The following is a 15,166-nucleotide window of genomic DNA, read 5'->3' as shown; positions in this document are numbered from 1 at the left end:
TTATTTTTGAGAGAGCACATGCGTGCACAAGTGGTGGGGATGGGGAGAGGGGCAGATGGAGGGGAAGAGAGAGATTCCTCAAGTAGACTTAACGCTGAGCGCAGAGCCTGACGTGGGGCTCCATCTTACAACCCTGAGATCATGACCTGGGCTGAAACCAAGAGGCAGTAACCCAACTGACTGCACCACCCAGGCACCCTGGAATTTGTTGTTTTAATGAGGCATTTGAGATTTACCTGTTTTTACCATTAAAAAAATATTGTGTTTATATGGACTTTTCAGAAAGGTATTCAATTGTTATTTCAAATATCTTTATTTATTTTTAGACAAAAGAAGTTAGAGAAAGTGATGGAAGAAGAAGGCCTAAAAGATGAAGAGGTAATTTATATTGGGAAATTTTTCCTTGAACCCAGAATGGCAAATCTTGTTCAGCAAGTTGTTAGCCTTGGTACATGGGGTACTTGGCTTAAAGGAATTTATTTATTTATTTATTTATTTTTTTATTTTTTAAGATTTTATTCATTTATTTGACAGACAGAAATCACAAGTAGGCATAGAGGCAGGCAGAGAGAGAGAGGAGGAAGCAGGCTCCCTGCTGAGCAGAAAGCCCGATGTGGGGCTCGATCCCAGGACCCCGGGACCACGACCTGAGCTGAAGGCAGAGGCTTTAACCCACTGAGCCACCCAGGCGCCCCTTAAAGGAATTTATGAGGACTGATGTACTTCTGGATTTAGAAACTCATGCAAAGGGAGAAATTCATTACTAAGTACCAGGGAGAGGAAGATTTATCTAGGCACAGTTGTAATAAATTAACTAGATTTAGAATTCCAAGAAAAGAAAGAGATGAGATCACATTAAAATTAAAAAAACAACAACAAATTATAGCATACTTATGGAAATCACAGAAAAGTCTTGATAGGAGTGGAGCAAATTTCTGAAATCATTATCAAGGCAAAATATCTCTTCACACGAGTCCTTCCAGTGTCTACTGACGTGGTCGGAGAAAATATAGTTAAGAAACTGTGCAAGGAACTGAAAGTGGAAATGCCTTCAAAAATAGGAATGAATCATAGAATTCAGGAAAATGGTGAAAAATACTGAAAACTTATAGGAAATATAGAGCATAAAATGAACTTCAATGTGTAAAAAAAGACTAAACCCAGAGGGAAATTAAAGAAAACCCTATACCCTTTTATTTTATAGAAGTTTAAAGGAAAATATTGATTGTTTATTCTTCCTTCTTTAGAAAAGTTAGGATAGTTGATTGCCAAACTAGGTTGGTCAGAGTCCTCAGAGGAGGCACTCATCTGTTCAGTATGGTTTGGTTATTGTGTCCAAAGGCTGGGGAGGAGAGATGTGACCTCTTAAGGGTTCAGAAGGTTCTGCTTAGTCTGGTTGGTCCTGCTTTCTCATTCGCAAATAAGACTGCTATGAAGTCGCAGTTTCAGCTCCTCCCCTTCCCACTTCTCTCCCCCTTTAAACATCAGAAGCGTTTGAGGAGGTCAGCGCATGCACGGAAGGAAACAGAGTTTCTTCGTTTGAAGAGAACAAGACTTGGACTGGAAGATTTTGAGTCCTTAAAAGTAATAGGCAGAGGAGCATTCGGTGAGGTAAAAAACCACAGCTGTTTATCAGATATAAAAACACCACACAACTCTGAAGCTGCTGACATACCGTGAGTTCTTGATTGTTGATAGATCTGCAGTATGGGGTAGGTGGGTCAGGCATGCCAGCCCCGCCTCCTAACCGCTCCGTCTGTCCTTTATTTCCCCCTCCACTGTCCCAGGTCTCTGATTGTTCTTCTGTTTTGCCAGAGATGGTGTTGATGCTCTAAGTATTGATCTAGAGGGAGAGTTGAAAGGTAGAAGAAATCAATACTTATTATCTACTGAGTGCTTCTCTCTTACAATCATGACAATAATTCATTTTATGGATGATGAAATTAAGACTCAGGGGGGATATATAATGTTCCATTGTCATACAACCAGTGAGCAGCAGTACCAGAAGTTGGGCCCAGGATTTCCTGATTTTTTTTTTTCTTTTTAGTTTTTAATTACTTGGTGCTCATTACAAGTGTGCTCCTTAATCACCATCACCTGTGCCCCCACCCACCTCTCCTACCGTAGCCATCAGATTGTTCTCTGTAGTTAAGAGTCTGTTTCTTGGTTTGCCTCTTTCTGTTTTTTTTTCCCCTTTGCCCATTTGCTTTGTTTCTTAAAGGAGTTCCTGAACTTAAAGCTCTTGCTTTTCCTAGGATCACACAGCCTCTCCAGGAACAAACTAACAGCATAGCTGCACCCTTTATTTCTTCCCGTCAGATTGCTACTGCTCTAATGATGGCCCTAGGAAACAATTTATAAGAATGGGTCATACAGGTAGTGGTAGAGAATTGAAAGCATTTGCCACGTTATCCCACCTGGTCCTGTGGACGCATCCTGCTTAGTCACAAGGGCAGTCTGTTGGGGAGGGTTTGAATGAGCCCGTGCAAGGTCATCTTCATTAAAGGAAAACACCCAAAGTGAACGGCTTACTGATGCAATAGTTTCATTAACTTTGTATAAAAGGAGCAGCATATTATTAAAAAGCCATACCTAGGGGAAATGTGAGCAATGAACTTAGAGGCACAAGTGAAAGATTAAATTGATCCCTCAGTGTTCAGAATCCCTGTGGACTTGTTGAGAGAAGGAAAGGTACAGTACCACATCTAAAAGGGCTTTCTGTTTAGGGAGGAAGGGACATGGGACTCAGTCAGGAAAAACATGAAGAAAGGTGCAGGGAGAAGAAAACATTCTTATTGGGGGAGCAGGTGCAGTGCAGGGGAGGGGGGTGATATACAGGGACTTGCCAAGAAGTTTGTCTTTGGATTTGCAGACCATTAGTTTTCTTTTCATCATAAAATTATCTGTTCTTTATCAAAACATTGGAAGATAAAAAAGAAAGGAAAACTGCAAAAACCCCATTTCCCTAATTATACATTTTAGGTGTTTTTCCCTTCTAGACGTTTTTCCTATGCATGAGCGTTTGCTGTTGTATTAAACATTGTTGTCATCACTTCCTTAGGGTTCTGAGCTGATTGGATGACATGTACTTTGGGTGTAATGAGTCCTTAAGTTTGAAAGTGAGGGTTTTGAATTAGATTGATGTGTTCAACTAGAGAGCCAAAGCTGTTCAGATGTGGAGATGTTTGAGAATGTTTCCAGGGCTGACTTCGTGGTATATAATAAATATATCCATTTTGGAACATTAAAAGGCACTTTTTACTGCTTTGTTATTGCTGGTTGCTTATATTAATATTGTAATACTTTTTTAGTTTAAATTATTTTTTGTAGTACACAAAAGCTCTAGCTTGACATTGTGACTCGGCATTTCTTTTATAACTTTTAGGTGCGGCTTGTTCAGAAGAAAGATACAGGGCATGTATATGCAATGAAAATACTCCGTAAAGCAGATATGCTTGAAAAAGAGCAGGTAAACCACAATTGTAGCAGTGATTTTAGTCAACTTATAAAATTTTTTGTCATGTAAAACTGTTCTTTTTGTTTATTTGAAATGTATTTTCTTTTTTTTTCAATGTATTTTCTTACTACAGTTTTCTTTAGCACTGTCATGTATGAATATACATATAATATTACTTTTCTTTCCCCAACAAAGAAGCAGTTACATATATCTTAAAAGGACAAGTACTGCCTTATGTTGTTTGGTCTTTTAAAAGTTGAAAACCTATTAGAAGCATCTGCTGTTTGTGTCTCCCAATTGATTACAAACTGTGCTTGTCGTGAGGAGCCTGTTTGTGAGTTCACACTTGCTGTGGTAGTGTGTTCCTACGGAATGCTCAGTTCCTTGGAACTGAGACTTGGGAACCAGAATTTGGAATTTGGAATCTAAAATATGTCTTACTATGCTTCATTCTGTACCCTCAAACCAAAGTTGGGTCTTCTGAGTAGCTCGTTACTACCCAAGAGAGACCAGTCTTCTTTCTGAATGAATTTGAAAAAAATCTAATGCAAACGGCAGAGCAGTGCAAATTCTCTTTTAAGGATTAAGAGCACTTTCTAAAACCTAAACCTACTTTGCATAGAGATATATAAGATGTAGAAGTACTTTATGCAAAATAAAATTTTTAATATTGGGCAATATATTAAAAACAAAAATGCTGTGTTTCTGTAAATCTAATTTCATTGAGCGGTTTCCTTGAGAACAGATTGTAGTGGGTGATGCCTGCATATGTCCTGTAAAGGATCAGATGCTCCAGGAGGACAAAGAGAGACCCTGTGGCAAGGAGAGCTCTGGGTGTAGAGTACAAAAGCAGGGATGGAGAGCAGCTCTGCAGCCAGTCCCTTCTGCCTCTTAAGACATGATCGTTGAGGCTTCTCTGCCCTTCTTTTAAGTTTCAGTCACCATTTGGAGTTTTTATTTTCTCTTCAGTTTTCATACACTACCCATAAGCTTAAAGTCACAGGAATTTTAGTTGAGAGTATCAAATACCCTGGCAGTGAACCTTCAGACATCATAGCTTATGCTAATGCCTGCTTCATTCAGAACGCTCAACAGCCCTGTTTATGTATTATCTAAAATTAGTGTGTGAAATGGGTATAGGCAGTGAAAGAGTTTCAGTTAGTCTTGAAAAATGAAATGTAAAACTGTATTGATTAGTCAGTGTATTTTGTATTTCATAAGTAAAGTTTATTTTTATAAGACCTGTTTCCTGTAGTTTTTTTAAACAAAGGCTTAAAACATTTCTTCATCAAATAATTAGTGTTCAGAATCACGTTGTAAAAAGAAGTGTGCATGAGGACTTTCCCTTATTGGTCCTTCATAGCGTGTGCCTGTTGCCCAGCAGGGTCACAGAGGACAATCCAAGCATAGGGTGTAAAAATTGTTTTTTGAATATTGTACCTTCTTCAAAATAATTTTCTTTTTTTTAAAAATATTTTATTTATTTGACAGAGAGAAATCACACTAGGCAGAGAGGAGGAAGTGGGCTCCCTTCAGAGCAGAGAGCCCGATGCGGGGCTTGATCCCAGGACCCTGGGATCATGACCTGAGCCGAAGGCAGAGGCTTTAACCCACTGAGCCACCCAGGTGCCCCTCAAAATAATTTTCTAAAGTTCTCCTACATGAGAGTAGAGAGGCTTTCTCTGAGAATAGGATTTTAAACAATGCATTAACTGAATTGTTAGCTTACCGTGCTGCTGGACTCTGCTCTGTGGGTTTGATCTCAGGGTGGTCCAGTTAAAGTCTCTTGCCCCACACGCTACCTGGATCAGCCATCCTGAAGTGTAGTTTGTGTTGGGTGTGACAGGAAGTAGACCAGTGCAGATCCATCACTTTTGGGTGAGGCTGACAAAGTTTAGATTCAGAGCCTCATTTTTTGTAGGTAGAGGTACCTTATCTATAGGAAAACTTTGTTGTTTGCTTTTACTAAACTGAACAGGAATTAAAGCTACTCACTTGAGAGTTCAGGTTGTTATCCTGATCCATAGGGTGGAAATTTTTAAGGATAATAAATTTTAGAGGATAAGAGACCAGCATTTAGCTATTTTTTTTCATGTTTCTCTTACATTGCAAAGGAAAAACCTCCAGTTGTAATGCCAATATCATATTAGGATGGGACAACATATGGACTTTTATCTTTGCTTTTCTAGCACTTAGGGGAGCAGCTAGCATATAGCTCCCTACCCCCTTAAATACTTACAGAACAGGGAAAGGGAGCCTCTGATGTGAGTTGCACCTCTGGTTCTTCCCTACCTGACTCTCTATTTACCTGACTCCACTCTACTCTTGAGGTTCCTAGCTGCTGTTTCAGCCCCAGGAGAGAAGGGCAAGGTATGCACAGGTGACCTAGAGCTTTCCCCTTGGCAAACAGAGAATGTGGCAGTCACCATTCTGTCCTCCAGGGTGACTGTTGAGTGGTAGTAGTAGTCCCTCCCCTTTTCTTTGGCTCCCTGGGACAAGTAAAGGCCTTCTCTGCAGCCAGGAGTGCAGAGGCAGGTGGAGTTTGACTTGTATGGTCTTCATGTCCGCTAATGCCTGGGGCCTGGCCTCAGCTGCAGTCGAGCAGGTGGCATTACTGTTTCCCAAAACTTTGCTTCTGTATGAAAGCTGAGGAGAAGCATCTACCCTTACTCAGCTTCTTCCTGATTTCCTAACACTGTTCCTTACCACCCTTTTCTTCCATTTTCCCACCCTTGGACCCTAAGTTGAGATGTACAAAATGGAAATTTTCTGCAACATTGAAACTATTTAAAAAGTTCCTAAACAATTTTAGTAGAGCCTTGGAACGGAAATCTGTAAACTCAAGTGCCCTGGGGCTTGCAGAAAGAATAAGGCAGCTTATTTGTAAGATGGGAGAGGGCTGGGAGCTGCGTCCAACAGGAAGAGCGAGTGCCTGACTTTGCCAAAGAGATTCCAATAAAACAAGCAAGCATATAGAACATCGTAGCAAATAAAACAACAACCAGGGGCTGAGTTTGCCACAGAAGGGCCAGTTTGTGAGCTTTAGTACATCTTCACCTCTAAACATAGAGGAGAACTCAAGCCCTGCAGCGTATGTTAAGAGCAAAACCTCTACTCAAGGATTGAACTGGGTCTTAATAAACATAGACATGGATGAACCCCGTAACTTATGACACTTATGTAAGGAGGGGTTGGGATTTGATAACATGCAGCAGTGTTTTGATTACTATTACATATTTAAAGTAGATAAGATAAATTTGATAATAAAATATTATTGTAATGAAGTAATTCTGCCAGTTCTCCCAAATTTTTGGCAACTTGGACTCCTTAGCTAGATAGTTTGTAAAGTAGAAAACTGGAAATACCAGAAATTTGAATCCGTAACTTCTCTTAGATGTTCTTATATTCAATTCTGTAAGAACTGAGCACTTACTCTGTGTGAGCAGTGAACCCAGTGGTGTGGAGTAGTGTTCCAGAACTGTCAACCAGGGTGCTGTCCTTGCAGATAACCTTGCAGACCCAAGGCAACACTTGTTTAGAGAGTCTCACCTCGGGGACTTCTTTTTGTCTTAAAAGGTTATTGGGACAAAAAGCTGTGCCAAAGAATGGTAGTTTTAACTAATCAGAGGTTCAATTTCTAGCACTGCAAAAGTTGCCGTTTGCATTACAGCCATTCATTGTGTTATTTTTTTAAGCCTTTCATCACTCAGGTGTTCATGACTGAATACCTTCAAGTCAAATGTTTTCCGTTTTGAGTTCATACGTTTGCTTGAGCACAAATTAGATCTTTTACGTCATCACAATTTAATACTCAAACAGTATTTAAATTGTTTAAACAAATATACAGTCGAATAAAGCAGAGCAAGGCTTGTCATTAATCAAATGCGTATACCTCCAGGTTGGCCACATTCGTGCGGAGCGTGACATTCTAGTGGAGGCAGACAGTTTGTGGGTTGTGAAAATGTTCTATAGTTTTCAGGATAAGCTAAACCTCTACCTAATCATGGAGTTCCTGCCTGGAGGTAATTACTTGACGATGAAAGGTCATTTTTCCTTTTTGTTCTGTGGTTTCTCTCTCTCTCACGTCAATTAACCCTCCTTTCTACTTTTAACCGTGCTCACAAAGTTGCTTTCTGTATCTTTTTTAGGTTGTAAAGGAGGTCAGTAACCTGTCTTGTGCTGGGGTGCCTTTCTACAATTCTTAGTGCCATAAAAGTAACCTTCTCATTCATTCTCATGATTTCAGATGGACATTTCTTTCTTTTCTTTTTCTTTTTCAATATATAGGAATAAAATAGGGACTCTGCCTGCTCTCCTGTCAGTGGGAATCATGTATAATCAATTACCCAGGTGACCAAATTGAAGCTATTACATTCTTTGCTTCAAATTTTTTTGTTTCTTTTTCTGTAACTTGTATTAATAAGGAGTGACTTTCTCATTACCTATATTAGTAGCCAGAAACAGTTTCTCATTTCTAAGATTTCAAGTTTTACATAACTCAGCATGTGTATCTCCTAAGACTGCTCCAAAGCGAACCCATAACAGAACATACCATCTGTTCTGGGGAACACAGTCTGTTTGCAAGTGAGCAGATGAGCTGTGAGCAAACCCTGGTGGGGAGAAAAAAAAGAAAACTTTTTCTCTTTTTGGTTCTGTAACAAAGCAAATACAACTGTAGCATAATATTTTTATCCTGTGATAACCTTTCTTTAGATCTAGGGTCATCAATTTTTAAGGAACAGTTAAAATGCAAGTTAGGAAAGAGTCTGTGGTAGAATGAGGAGAAACTTTTGAACATTTAGATGCCAGTTCTTAAATAGGAATAAGAACCGGCTCAGTCTCCAGCCCCTCGACACATGTCTCCTCGAGCCTTACATGCTCCATCTTCCATAGCTCCTCATGTCTCCTGGACCCTGCCCTTTGCACTCGGTGGAGCTGGCCTGCAGAGCCATAGACCATCTGCCTTGAGCTCTCTGATCATCTGGGCAGACTCGCACAGGTGAGGCCACCGCTACTCTCCTGGGCCACAGCGCTAAGGCCACACAGCTACCCTAGAGCTGGCCTGAGTGCACCACCCCATGTCTCTGGTGTGCCTCCAGATTGAATATGTAGCTGCCAGAAGTGATTAGAGAATCCTTTTTTTTTAAGTCTTGGGTCAAAAAAAGAGAGCGTTTTAATAAATGGTTTGAGTTTTGCTTGAGTGTTAAAATACCCCTTTTTTCCAGGAATATAAAAAAATTCCCCCGAAGTTATAAATGAAATTAAAAAAAAAAAAACAGCATGATGCTCTATTAAAAGCAGAGGTTTCTTTCTCTTTTTCCTGTTTTCTGACTATAAATGGCTTTATATGGAATCTAAACTGAATCTTTCGTGTTTCTCTTAGCTTTAAACTTCTTATACATATTTTCTTTGCTTTTGTCTGACCATTGAGTTAGGATCAGAATCTTTTTTTTTCGCCATTTTATGTTGCTGGTATTAAGCAGAAATAGTTAAATTTTGACTTTGTAGAAAACTCAGGAGTTTACCTTTTAACTGCTAGAGTACTGATAATTGTGTCATAAAAGTTGCATAAAGCCTATTGGTGTATATTTAACTACCTATAATAAAACACTGGAGAAAAAACTCCACTGATCTTGGGAGGTGTTCACTCTGTACTTGGGAAGGCAGCCATTACATATCCCAGGAGATAGTATTTTCAGTTCCTTTTTAGTTTTTGTTGACTTACGCTCTGCTACCTAAATCCTATCTTTTTGTTTATGTTCAAGTGTTTTGTAGGTAGAGACTGGAGAACTTGTTTTCTGCCTCCTCATATATTTAGTGTTTGTTTGGCATTTTGGCCTCTGTCTACAACAGGGCAGTATAACCTATGTGGAAATGCCATTTGGTTCTAGGGATAGAGAAGTTCGCAGGCAAAGTGAAAAATAAAGCAATTTTTCCCCCAAGTTCAAAAAATTACCCTAAGCAAAGTGTGCGTGTGCGTGTGTGTGTGTGTGTGTGTGTGTGTAAGAGAGAAAGAAATATCCTTTTTCTCTCTCCTAAGTGCGGTGGAAATCACTGCTCAGTGGTCAGCATCAGATTAGGTTAAAAGCCTTTTGCTCTCTGTGGCTGTGAATTTTACCTTTAAGTGTTAGAGACTACTTCCCATTTCCACCCATAATGGCAGTGTGGGGTCAGTTTCTGGAACACAGAAGAGGCCTGTTTAGCACTGCCTTATGTAGGCAGATAGGGAAGACCTATCTGAAAAACTGACACTTATTCATATATTGTCGTGTGTGTGTGTTTGTGTGTGTGTGTGTGTGTATGGTGGCTTGTGTCTTCTTGTTTCCAGGGGACATGATGACCCTATTAATGAAGAAAGATACCCTGACAGAAGAGGAGACTCAGTTTTATATAGCAGAAACAGTATTAGCCATAGACTCCATTCACCAACTTGGATTCATCCACAGAGACATCAAGCCAGACAACCTTCTCCTGGACAGCAAGGTACTGTGCTAGGAGAAAAGCATGCTTGATGTGTGTTTCCTCTTCTGAGCAGTCTCTGCTTTCACACCTGTCCCACTTGTAATCGTAGTAAGGGAGGCAGGAACTGCCTTGTATATTCTTCTTTCTCTCTCTCTTTTTTTTTTTACAGGTAAGTTTGCTGTTACTTCCCTTCTCTGAAAGGCGTATGACTCTATAATTTGATTGAACATTCTTCTTAATAATAAAGGACATTTTTGAAAACGATTAAGAGGAAAATTGATTTAGAAGCTTATTTTATAATAAAGCCAAAGATAGTTATCTTTTCCTAGCATATAATTAACTCTACTAATACATCACCTATTGGGAACCCCTCTGTTGGGCAACCTTATTAGTTGAGGAACCTAGCCAAGAAACAGGAAGTAAGGCAAACAAAAACAACAACAGCAGTCTGTCCCAAAGTTCGGGTTCCAGATCATTTGCCCTCTGCTTAAAGAAGAGTCATGCTCAACCTCTGTACTGGTCCTGTTGTATTTTTCTTTAGACATGGAAATGAGTTCACTTGCTTGGTTCTTAAACTCACAGCAAATAAGAAGAGAATCCCTGTGCTGCTAGATTGCTGGCTGCTCCTTGGCAAGTCTCCCCACTGTCGAGACCTCATGTATCTGTAAAGTGAATATATTGATCCAGAGAAGCTCCAGAGTCCCTTCCAGCTCTAAAATTTTAGGATGTTATGTTCTGTTACACAGAATTGTTGTCTGGACTGAACTTTTCTTTTATAGAACAGTAAATTTAATTCTTAGGATACTTTTCTTTATTGCCATTTTTAAAAAAGTTGTATTTATTTAAGTAATCTCTACACCCACTGTGGGGTTCAAACTCATGGCCCCGATATCTAGAGTCACATGCTCTACTGACTGAGCCAGCTCAGTGCTGCCTTTTGATAATTTGCTTGTGATCTTTGAGAAACCTGAGCTTTTGGTATATTTTCTTTAAAAAAATTTTATCTTTCTATTTCGAGGTGGCAGGAGATTTACCAAATAATTTCTGGTTAGTAGTTTTTTTCTTCATAAGAATAATGTGTATACATAGTAGAAAATTTGAACAGTATAAAGAGTTATAAAGAAGAAAAATACCTAATAACCCCATCATTCGAAGATAGCTACTATTTTGGTACAATATCTTCAGTACCTCTTCTCTTTGTGTTTATAATTTATATACAGTTAATATCCTAAAAGTAGCTTGATATTCTGCTTTTAAAATGTTAATGTATATAAAATTAATTTTCTATGTCATTATGTTCAGATATACTTTTAATAGAGCTGTGTCCCTACTTCATGTGGTTGGGTTCAGATGCCCTGGTCCTGTACTCTGGGTGTCTTAGAGCGGGCTTAGTTGAACCCCATAATCTATGTGGAGGTCCAGCAAACATCTTTTTTTTTTCTTTTTCTTTTTTTCTCAGATTTATTTATTTATATTTCTTTTCAGCATAACAGTGTTCATTGTTTTTGCACCATACCCAGTGCTCCATGCAATACGTGCCCTCACTAATACCCACCACCTTGTTCCCCCAACCTCCCACCCCCCCCGCCCCTTCTAGACCCTCAGGTTGTTTTTCAGAGTCCATAGTCTCTCATGGTTCACCTCCCCCTCCAATTTCCCTCACTCCCCTCTCCTCCCCATCTCTCCATGTCCTCCATGTTATTTGTTACGCTCCACAAATAAGTGAAACCATATGATAATTGACTCTCTCTGCTTGACTTATTTCACACAGCATAATCTCTTCCAGTCCCGTCCGTACTTTTGTACCTGCTACAAAAGTTGGGTATTCATCCTTTCTGATGGAGGCATAATACTCCATCGTGTATATGGACCACATCTTCCTTATCCATTCGTCTGTTGAAGGGCATCTTGGTTCTTTCCACAGTCCGGCGACCGTGGCCATTGCTGCTATAAACATTGGGGTACAGATGGCCCTTCTTTTCACTACATCTGTATCTTTGGGGTAAATACCCAGTAGTGCAATTGCAGGGTCATAGGGAAGCTCTATTTTTAATTTCTTGAGGAATCTCCACACTGTTCTCCAAAGCGTCCAGCAAACATCTTGGAAGGCAAAGAACTTGGGGCCTCAGTGTGGCTGAGAAGTCGGGAGCCCTTTTAGGTGCACATTCGCTGTCTACAAGTTGCTAGCCCAGACTTGTAGAAAAATGTTCTTACAAGCAAGCTTATTTAGGTGTTCAGCTATACGGATTCTAGAAGTGAAATTAGATGTTTTGAGTTCCTGCTGCATACTTAGAATAGCTGCAGAATTCCCTGAGAATGTAGGCTTGAATAGCATTTGCTTCAGGTACTGCTTTTTAAGACACATACCTTTCTTGGAGGTGTCCAGGTGAAGTCTAGTTTTGAGAACTGGCATTAAATTCTGTTCCTTGACTTGTACAACAAGTTATTTGCAGATATGAAAAAAATGATGCCAGGTTAGCAAGCTCAAAGCTGTCTTTGTTTGGCTGTTTACTTTGTTGTGCATGCACGTGTGTACACACACACACACACACACACACACACACACACACACACACACTGCCAAACCTAATGGGATTTCTGTATAGTGAAACAATATAAAACCTCACCCTTCAGGGCAGTGCTTCTGTAGCTTCCTTCTCTATCCTGAGAAGTTTATATGTTAAGGCCTAAGGATTGTCCTGAAGGAATGTGGTATGGAAAGACCACAGATGTTGAAGTCACTGGGATTTAAACCTTGGCCACACCACTTCTAATTGTGCGATCTTGAACAGTGTAGATCCCTGAGCATGAGGATTTCCTCCTGTATTTTTTGCTTTACTTCCTTATCTACTTGAAATTTCATCACCCCGAGAACACCTGCCTCTTCCTCAGGACTGCTTATGTGCCAGGCACTAGGTTAGGAGCCTTATATGCATTAATTCTCATCCTTCCTGCCAGGAAGATACCATTATTTCCATTTTCCAGATGAGATCAGGGGGTTGGAAAGGGTAGGTAATCCTGGTTTGGAGAAATGGAACTTGAATTGATTTCTGGCTTTGGTTCTGCCATTTCACCAGCAAGCCATTTAATGAGTCTGTGTCATTGAAGTGTGACTTAAGAGTTATAAATGAGACGACACATTTAAAACATGAGGCCTGGCTCAGAGAAGGTGTAAGTGTTCCTTGAAGAGGCTGATAAAGCCAGACACTTAAGATTAAAATACAGTATAGCAACATTTGTCAGGAACTATGCAATAACATTGATTCTCTGTCTTTGAAATAATTTATTTCTTGGGCTATATCATAAAGAAACAATTTAAGAGGTGAAGTTACATGAACAAAAATTTGTTCATTTACTCATTATTTTTCAGTCATTTATTGAGACTATCCTCTGTACCTCGCATGGTTAGGGTTGGGAACACAAACTCTATCACAGGGGTCCTTACAATCCACATTATATGAGAGTGAAGAATTCGAAATGGAATAAGCATCCAGACGATGGTTAGGTAAAAAATGATGTGCTAAGTCATTTGAAATTTTTTTAAAAGATTTTATTTGACAGGGAGGAAGAGAGAGAGAGCACGTGAGTGCAAGAGCAGAGGGAGGGAGAAGCAGACGCCCGGCTGAGCAGGGACATGGGGCTGGATCCCAGAATGGGATCATAACCTGAGCTGAAGGCACCCCCTCAGTCATTTGAATATTATGTAGACATTAAAAATGGTGATTTTGAAAACCATGTAGAAACACAGGACTATCTGAGTGAATGAGTTTAAGAAATAATAAAAGAGGGGGCACCTAGGTGGTTCAGTTGGTTAAGAGTCTGACTCTTGATCTCAGCTCAGGTCTTGAGTGCAAGCTCCACATTGAGCTCCATGCTGAGTATGAAGCCTACTTTAAAAAAAAAAGGTGGGGGGAGTCTGGGTGGCTCAGTCAGTTAAGCGTCTGCTTTTGGCTCTGGTCATGATCCCAGGGTCCTGGGGTAGAGGGGTAGAGCCCACATGGGGCTCTGCTCACTGAGGAGTCTGCTTCTCCCTCTCCCTCTGCCTCCTGCTCCCCTTGCTTGTGCTCTCTCTGTCAAATGAATAAATAAAATCTTAAAAAAAAAAAGTCGTGGAAGTATCTTCAAATGCCATGGAGGGTTCAAACTGTTGGGAAATTTATATTTGGATAAAAAGGTAATATGTAAAAATTGAAATACTTTTATTTGTAGTATTTAGTATAATAGGATCTTTTAAAATTTGATTTTTTATTTATTTTTCCCTATAAACAAATTAAAAAGAGAGAGCATACTCTGGATCTGTAATGGATACTGGAAGGGGCCTGAGAGTATAATGTCTGTTCCCCATTCCTGAATCTTCATCCATTACCTTGTTTCTTCTTCCCCACAGGGCCATGTGAAACTTTCTGACTTTGGCCTTTGTACAGGACTGAAAAAAGCACACAGGACAGAATTTTACAGGAACCTGAACCATAGCCTCCCCAGTGATTTCAGTAAGTATAAACAGTGGTGTTAGCCTTTTTATCCCTTACCTGGGCCTGAAAGAGCTGTACCCGTGGTAACCAAAATATGCGGGATGGATTAGGAGATTCTCACAGCATGAGTCTAGAGAATAAAAGTATCCTCCCAGGTGTGCCTGTGGTTTTTATTGTAGGATGAGGGAGATGAGTGCTACCAGATATATTGAGGCAGATGTTGAAAAGAGCCGTTTTAGGAACTCTGCTCTGAGAAGGTTACTGGGGATGAATATAGGGTAGGCAAGTGGAAGTGGAGGAACAAGTCCTGGGACCAACTTCAGATTAGATTTATCCTAAGTGCTTCTTTCTGTCATGGCAGAAAGAAATTGATCTTTGTAAGTGTTATTTTCACTCCAGCACTGTGAAACCATTGAAACTATGTAGTATAATTGCAGTTCATCCTGGAGTAACTTATACCAAAAATGTATTTTAATTCTGAAGTCTCTGAATATGGACCAGTTATTACTCATGGAAATTACTTGATGGTAATTTTGAGAAATTATCAGTGTCTTAGGTCCAGTTTGGGACCTTTGCTGCTGATGAAACTGTAGTCCTGTAATTCTGATGAATGTTTTCTGGCCACATGACCCACATGACTTTGTGATTCTTGAGCTAATGCTCCCATGCCTTTGATTTGGGTTTACAGACTTGCTGGGAAGTATGTTATCTAGAGTTACTAATGTATGGGCAGAAAAATAAGACTTTTAAGATCTCATGTGGCTTGACCCAGAGC

The 15,166-nt window shown here is 39.9% G+C and overlaps 1 protein-coding gene across 2 annotated transcripts in view; it reads left to right on the top strand.

Annotated features, from left to right (window-relative positions):
• STK38 (serine/threonine kinase 38) overlaps window positions 1-15,166 on the top strand; it is a 42,456-nt gene that overhangs the window by 16,845 nt on the left and 10,445 nt on the right. For both annotated transcript variants that reach the window (XM_046005031.1, XM_046005030.1), the window contains exons 3-8: window positions 327-378; window positions 1,489-1,611; window positions 3,386-3,469; window positions 7,356-7,479; window positions 9,786-9,940; window positions 14,307-14,409. In XM_046005031.1, the coding sequence (XP_045860987.1) occupies window positions 327-378; window positions 1,489-1,611; window positions 3,386-3,469; window positions 7,356-7,479; window positions 9,786-9,940; window positions 14,307-14,409 (641 nt within the window). The remainder of the gene's footprint in view (window positions 1-326; window positions 379-1,488; window positions 1,612-3,385; window positions 3,470-7,355; window positions 7,480-9,785; window positions 9,941-14,306; window positions 14,410-15,166) is intronic.

The sequence above is a fragment of the Meles meles genome, chromosome 5 (assembly GCF_922984935.1).
Source record: "Meles meles chromosome 5, mMelMel3.1 paternal haplotype, whole genome shotgun sequence".
Classification (NCBI taxonomy): Eukaryota; Metazoa; Chordata; class Mammalia; order Carnivora; family Mustelidae; genus Meles; species Meles meles.
The sequence above is the reverse complement of the archived record's forward strand: the minus strand, read 5'-3'. Positions and strand labels throughout refer to the sequence as shown.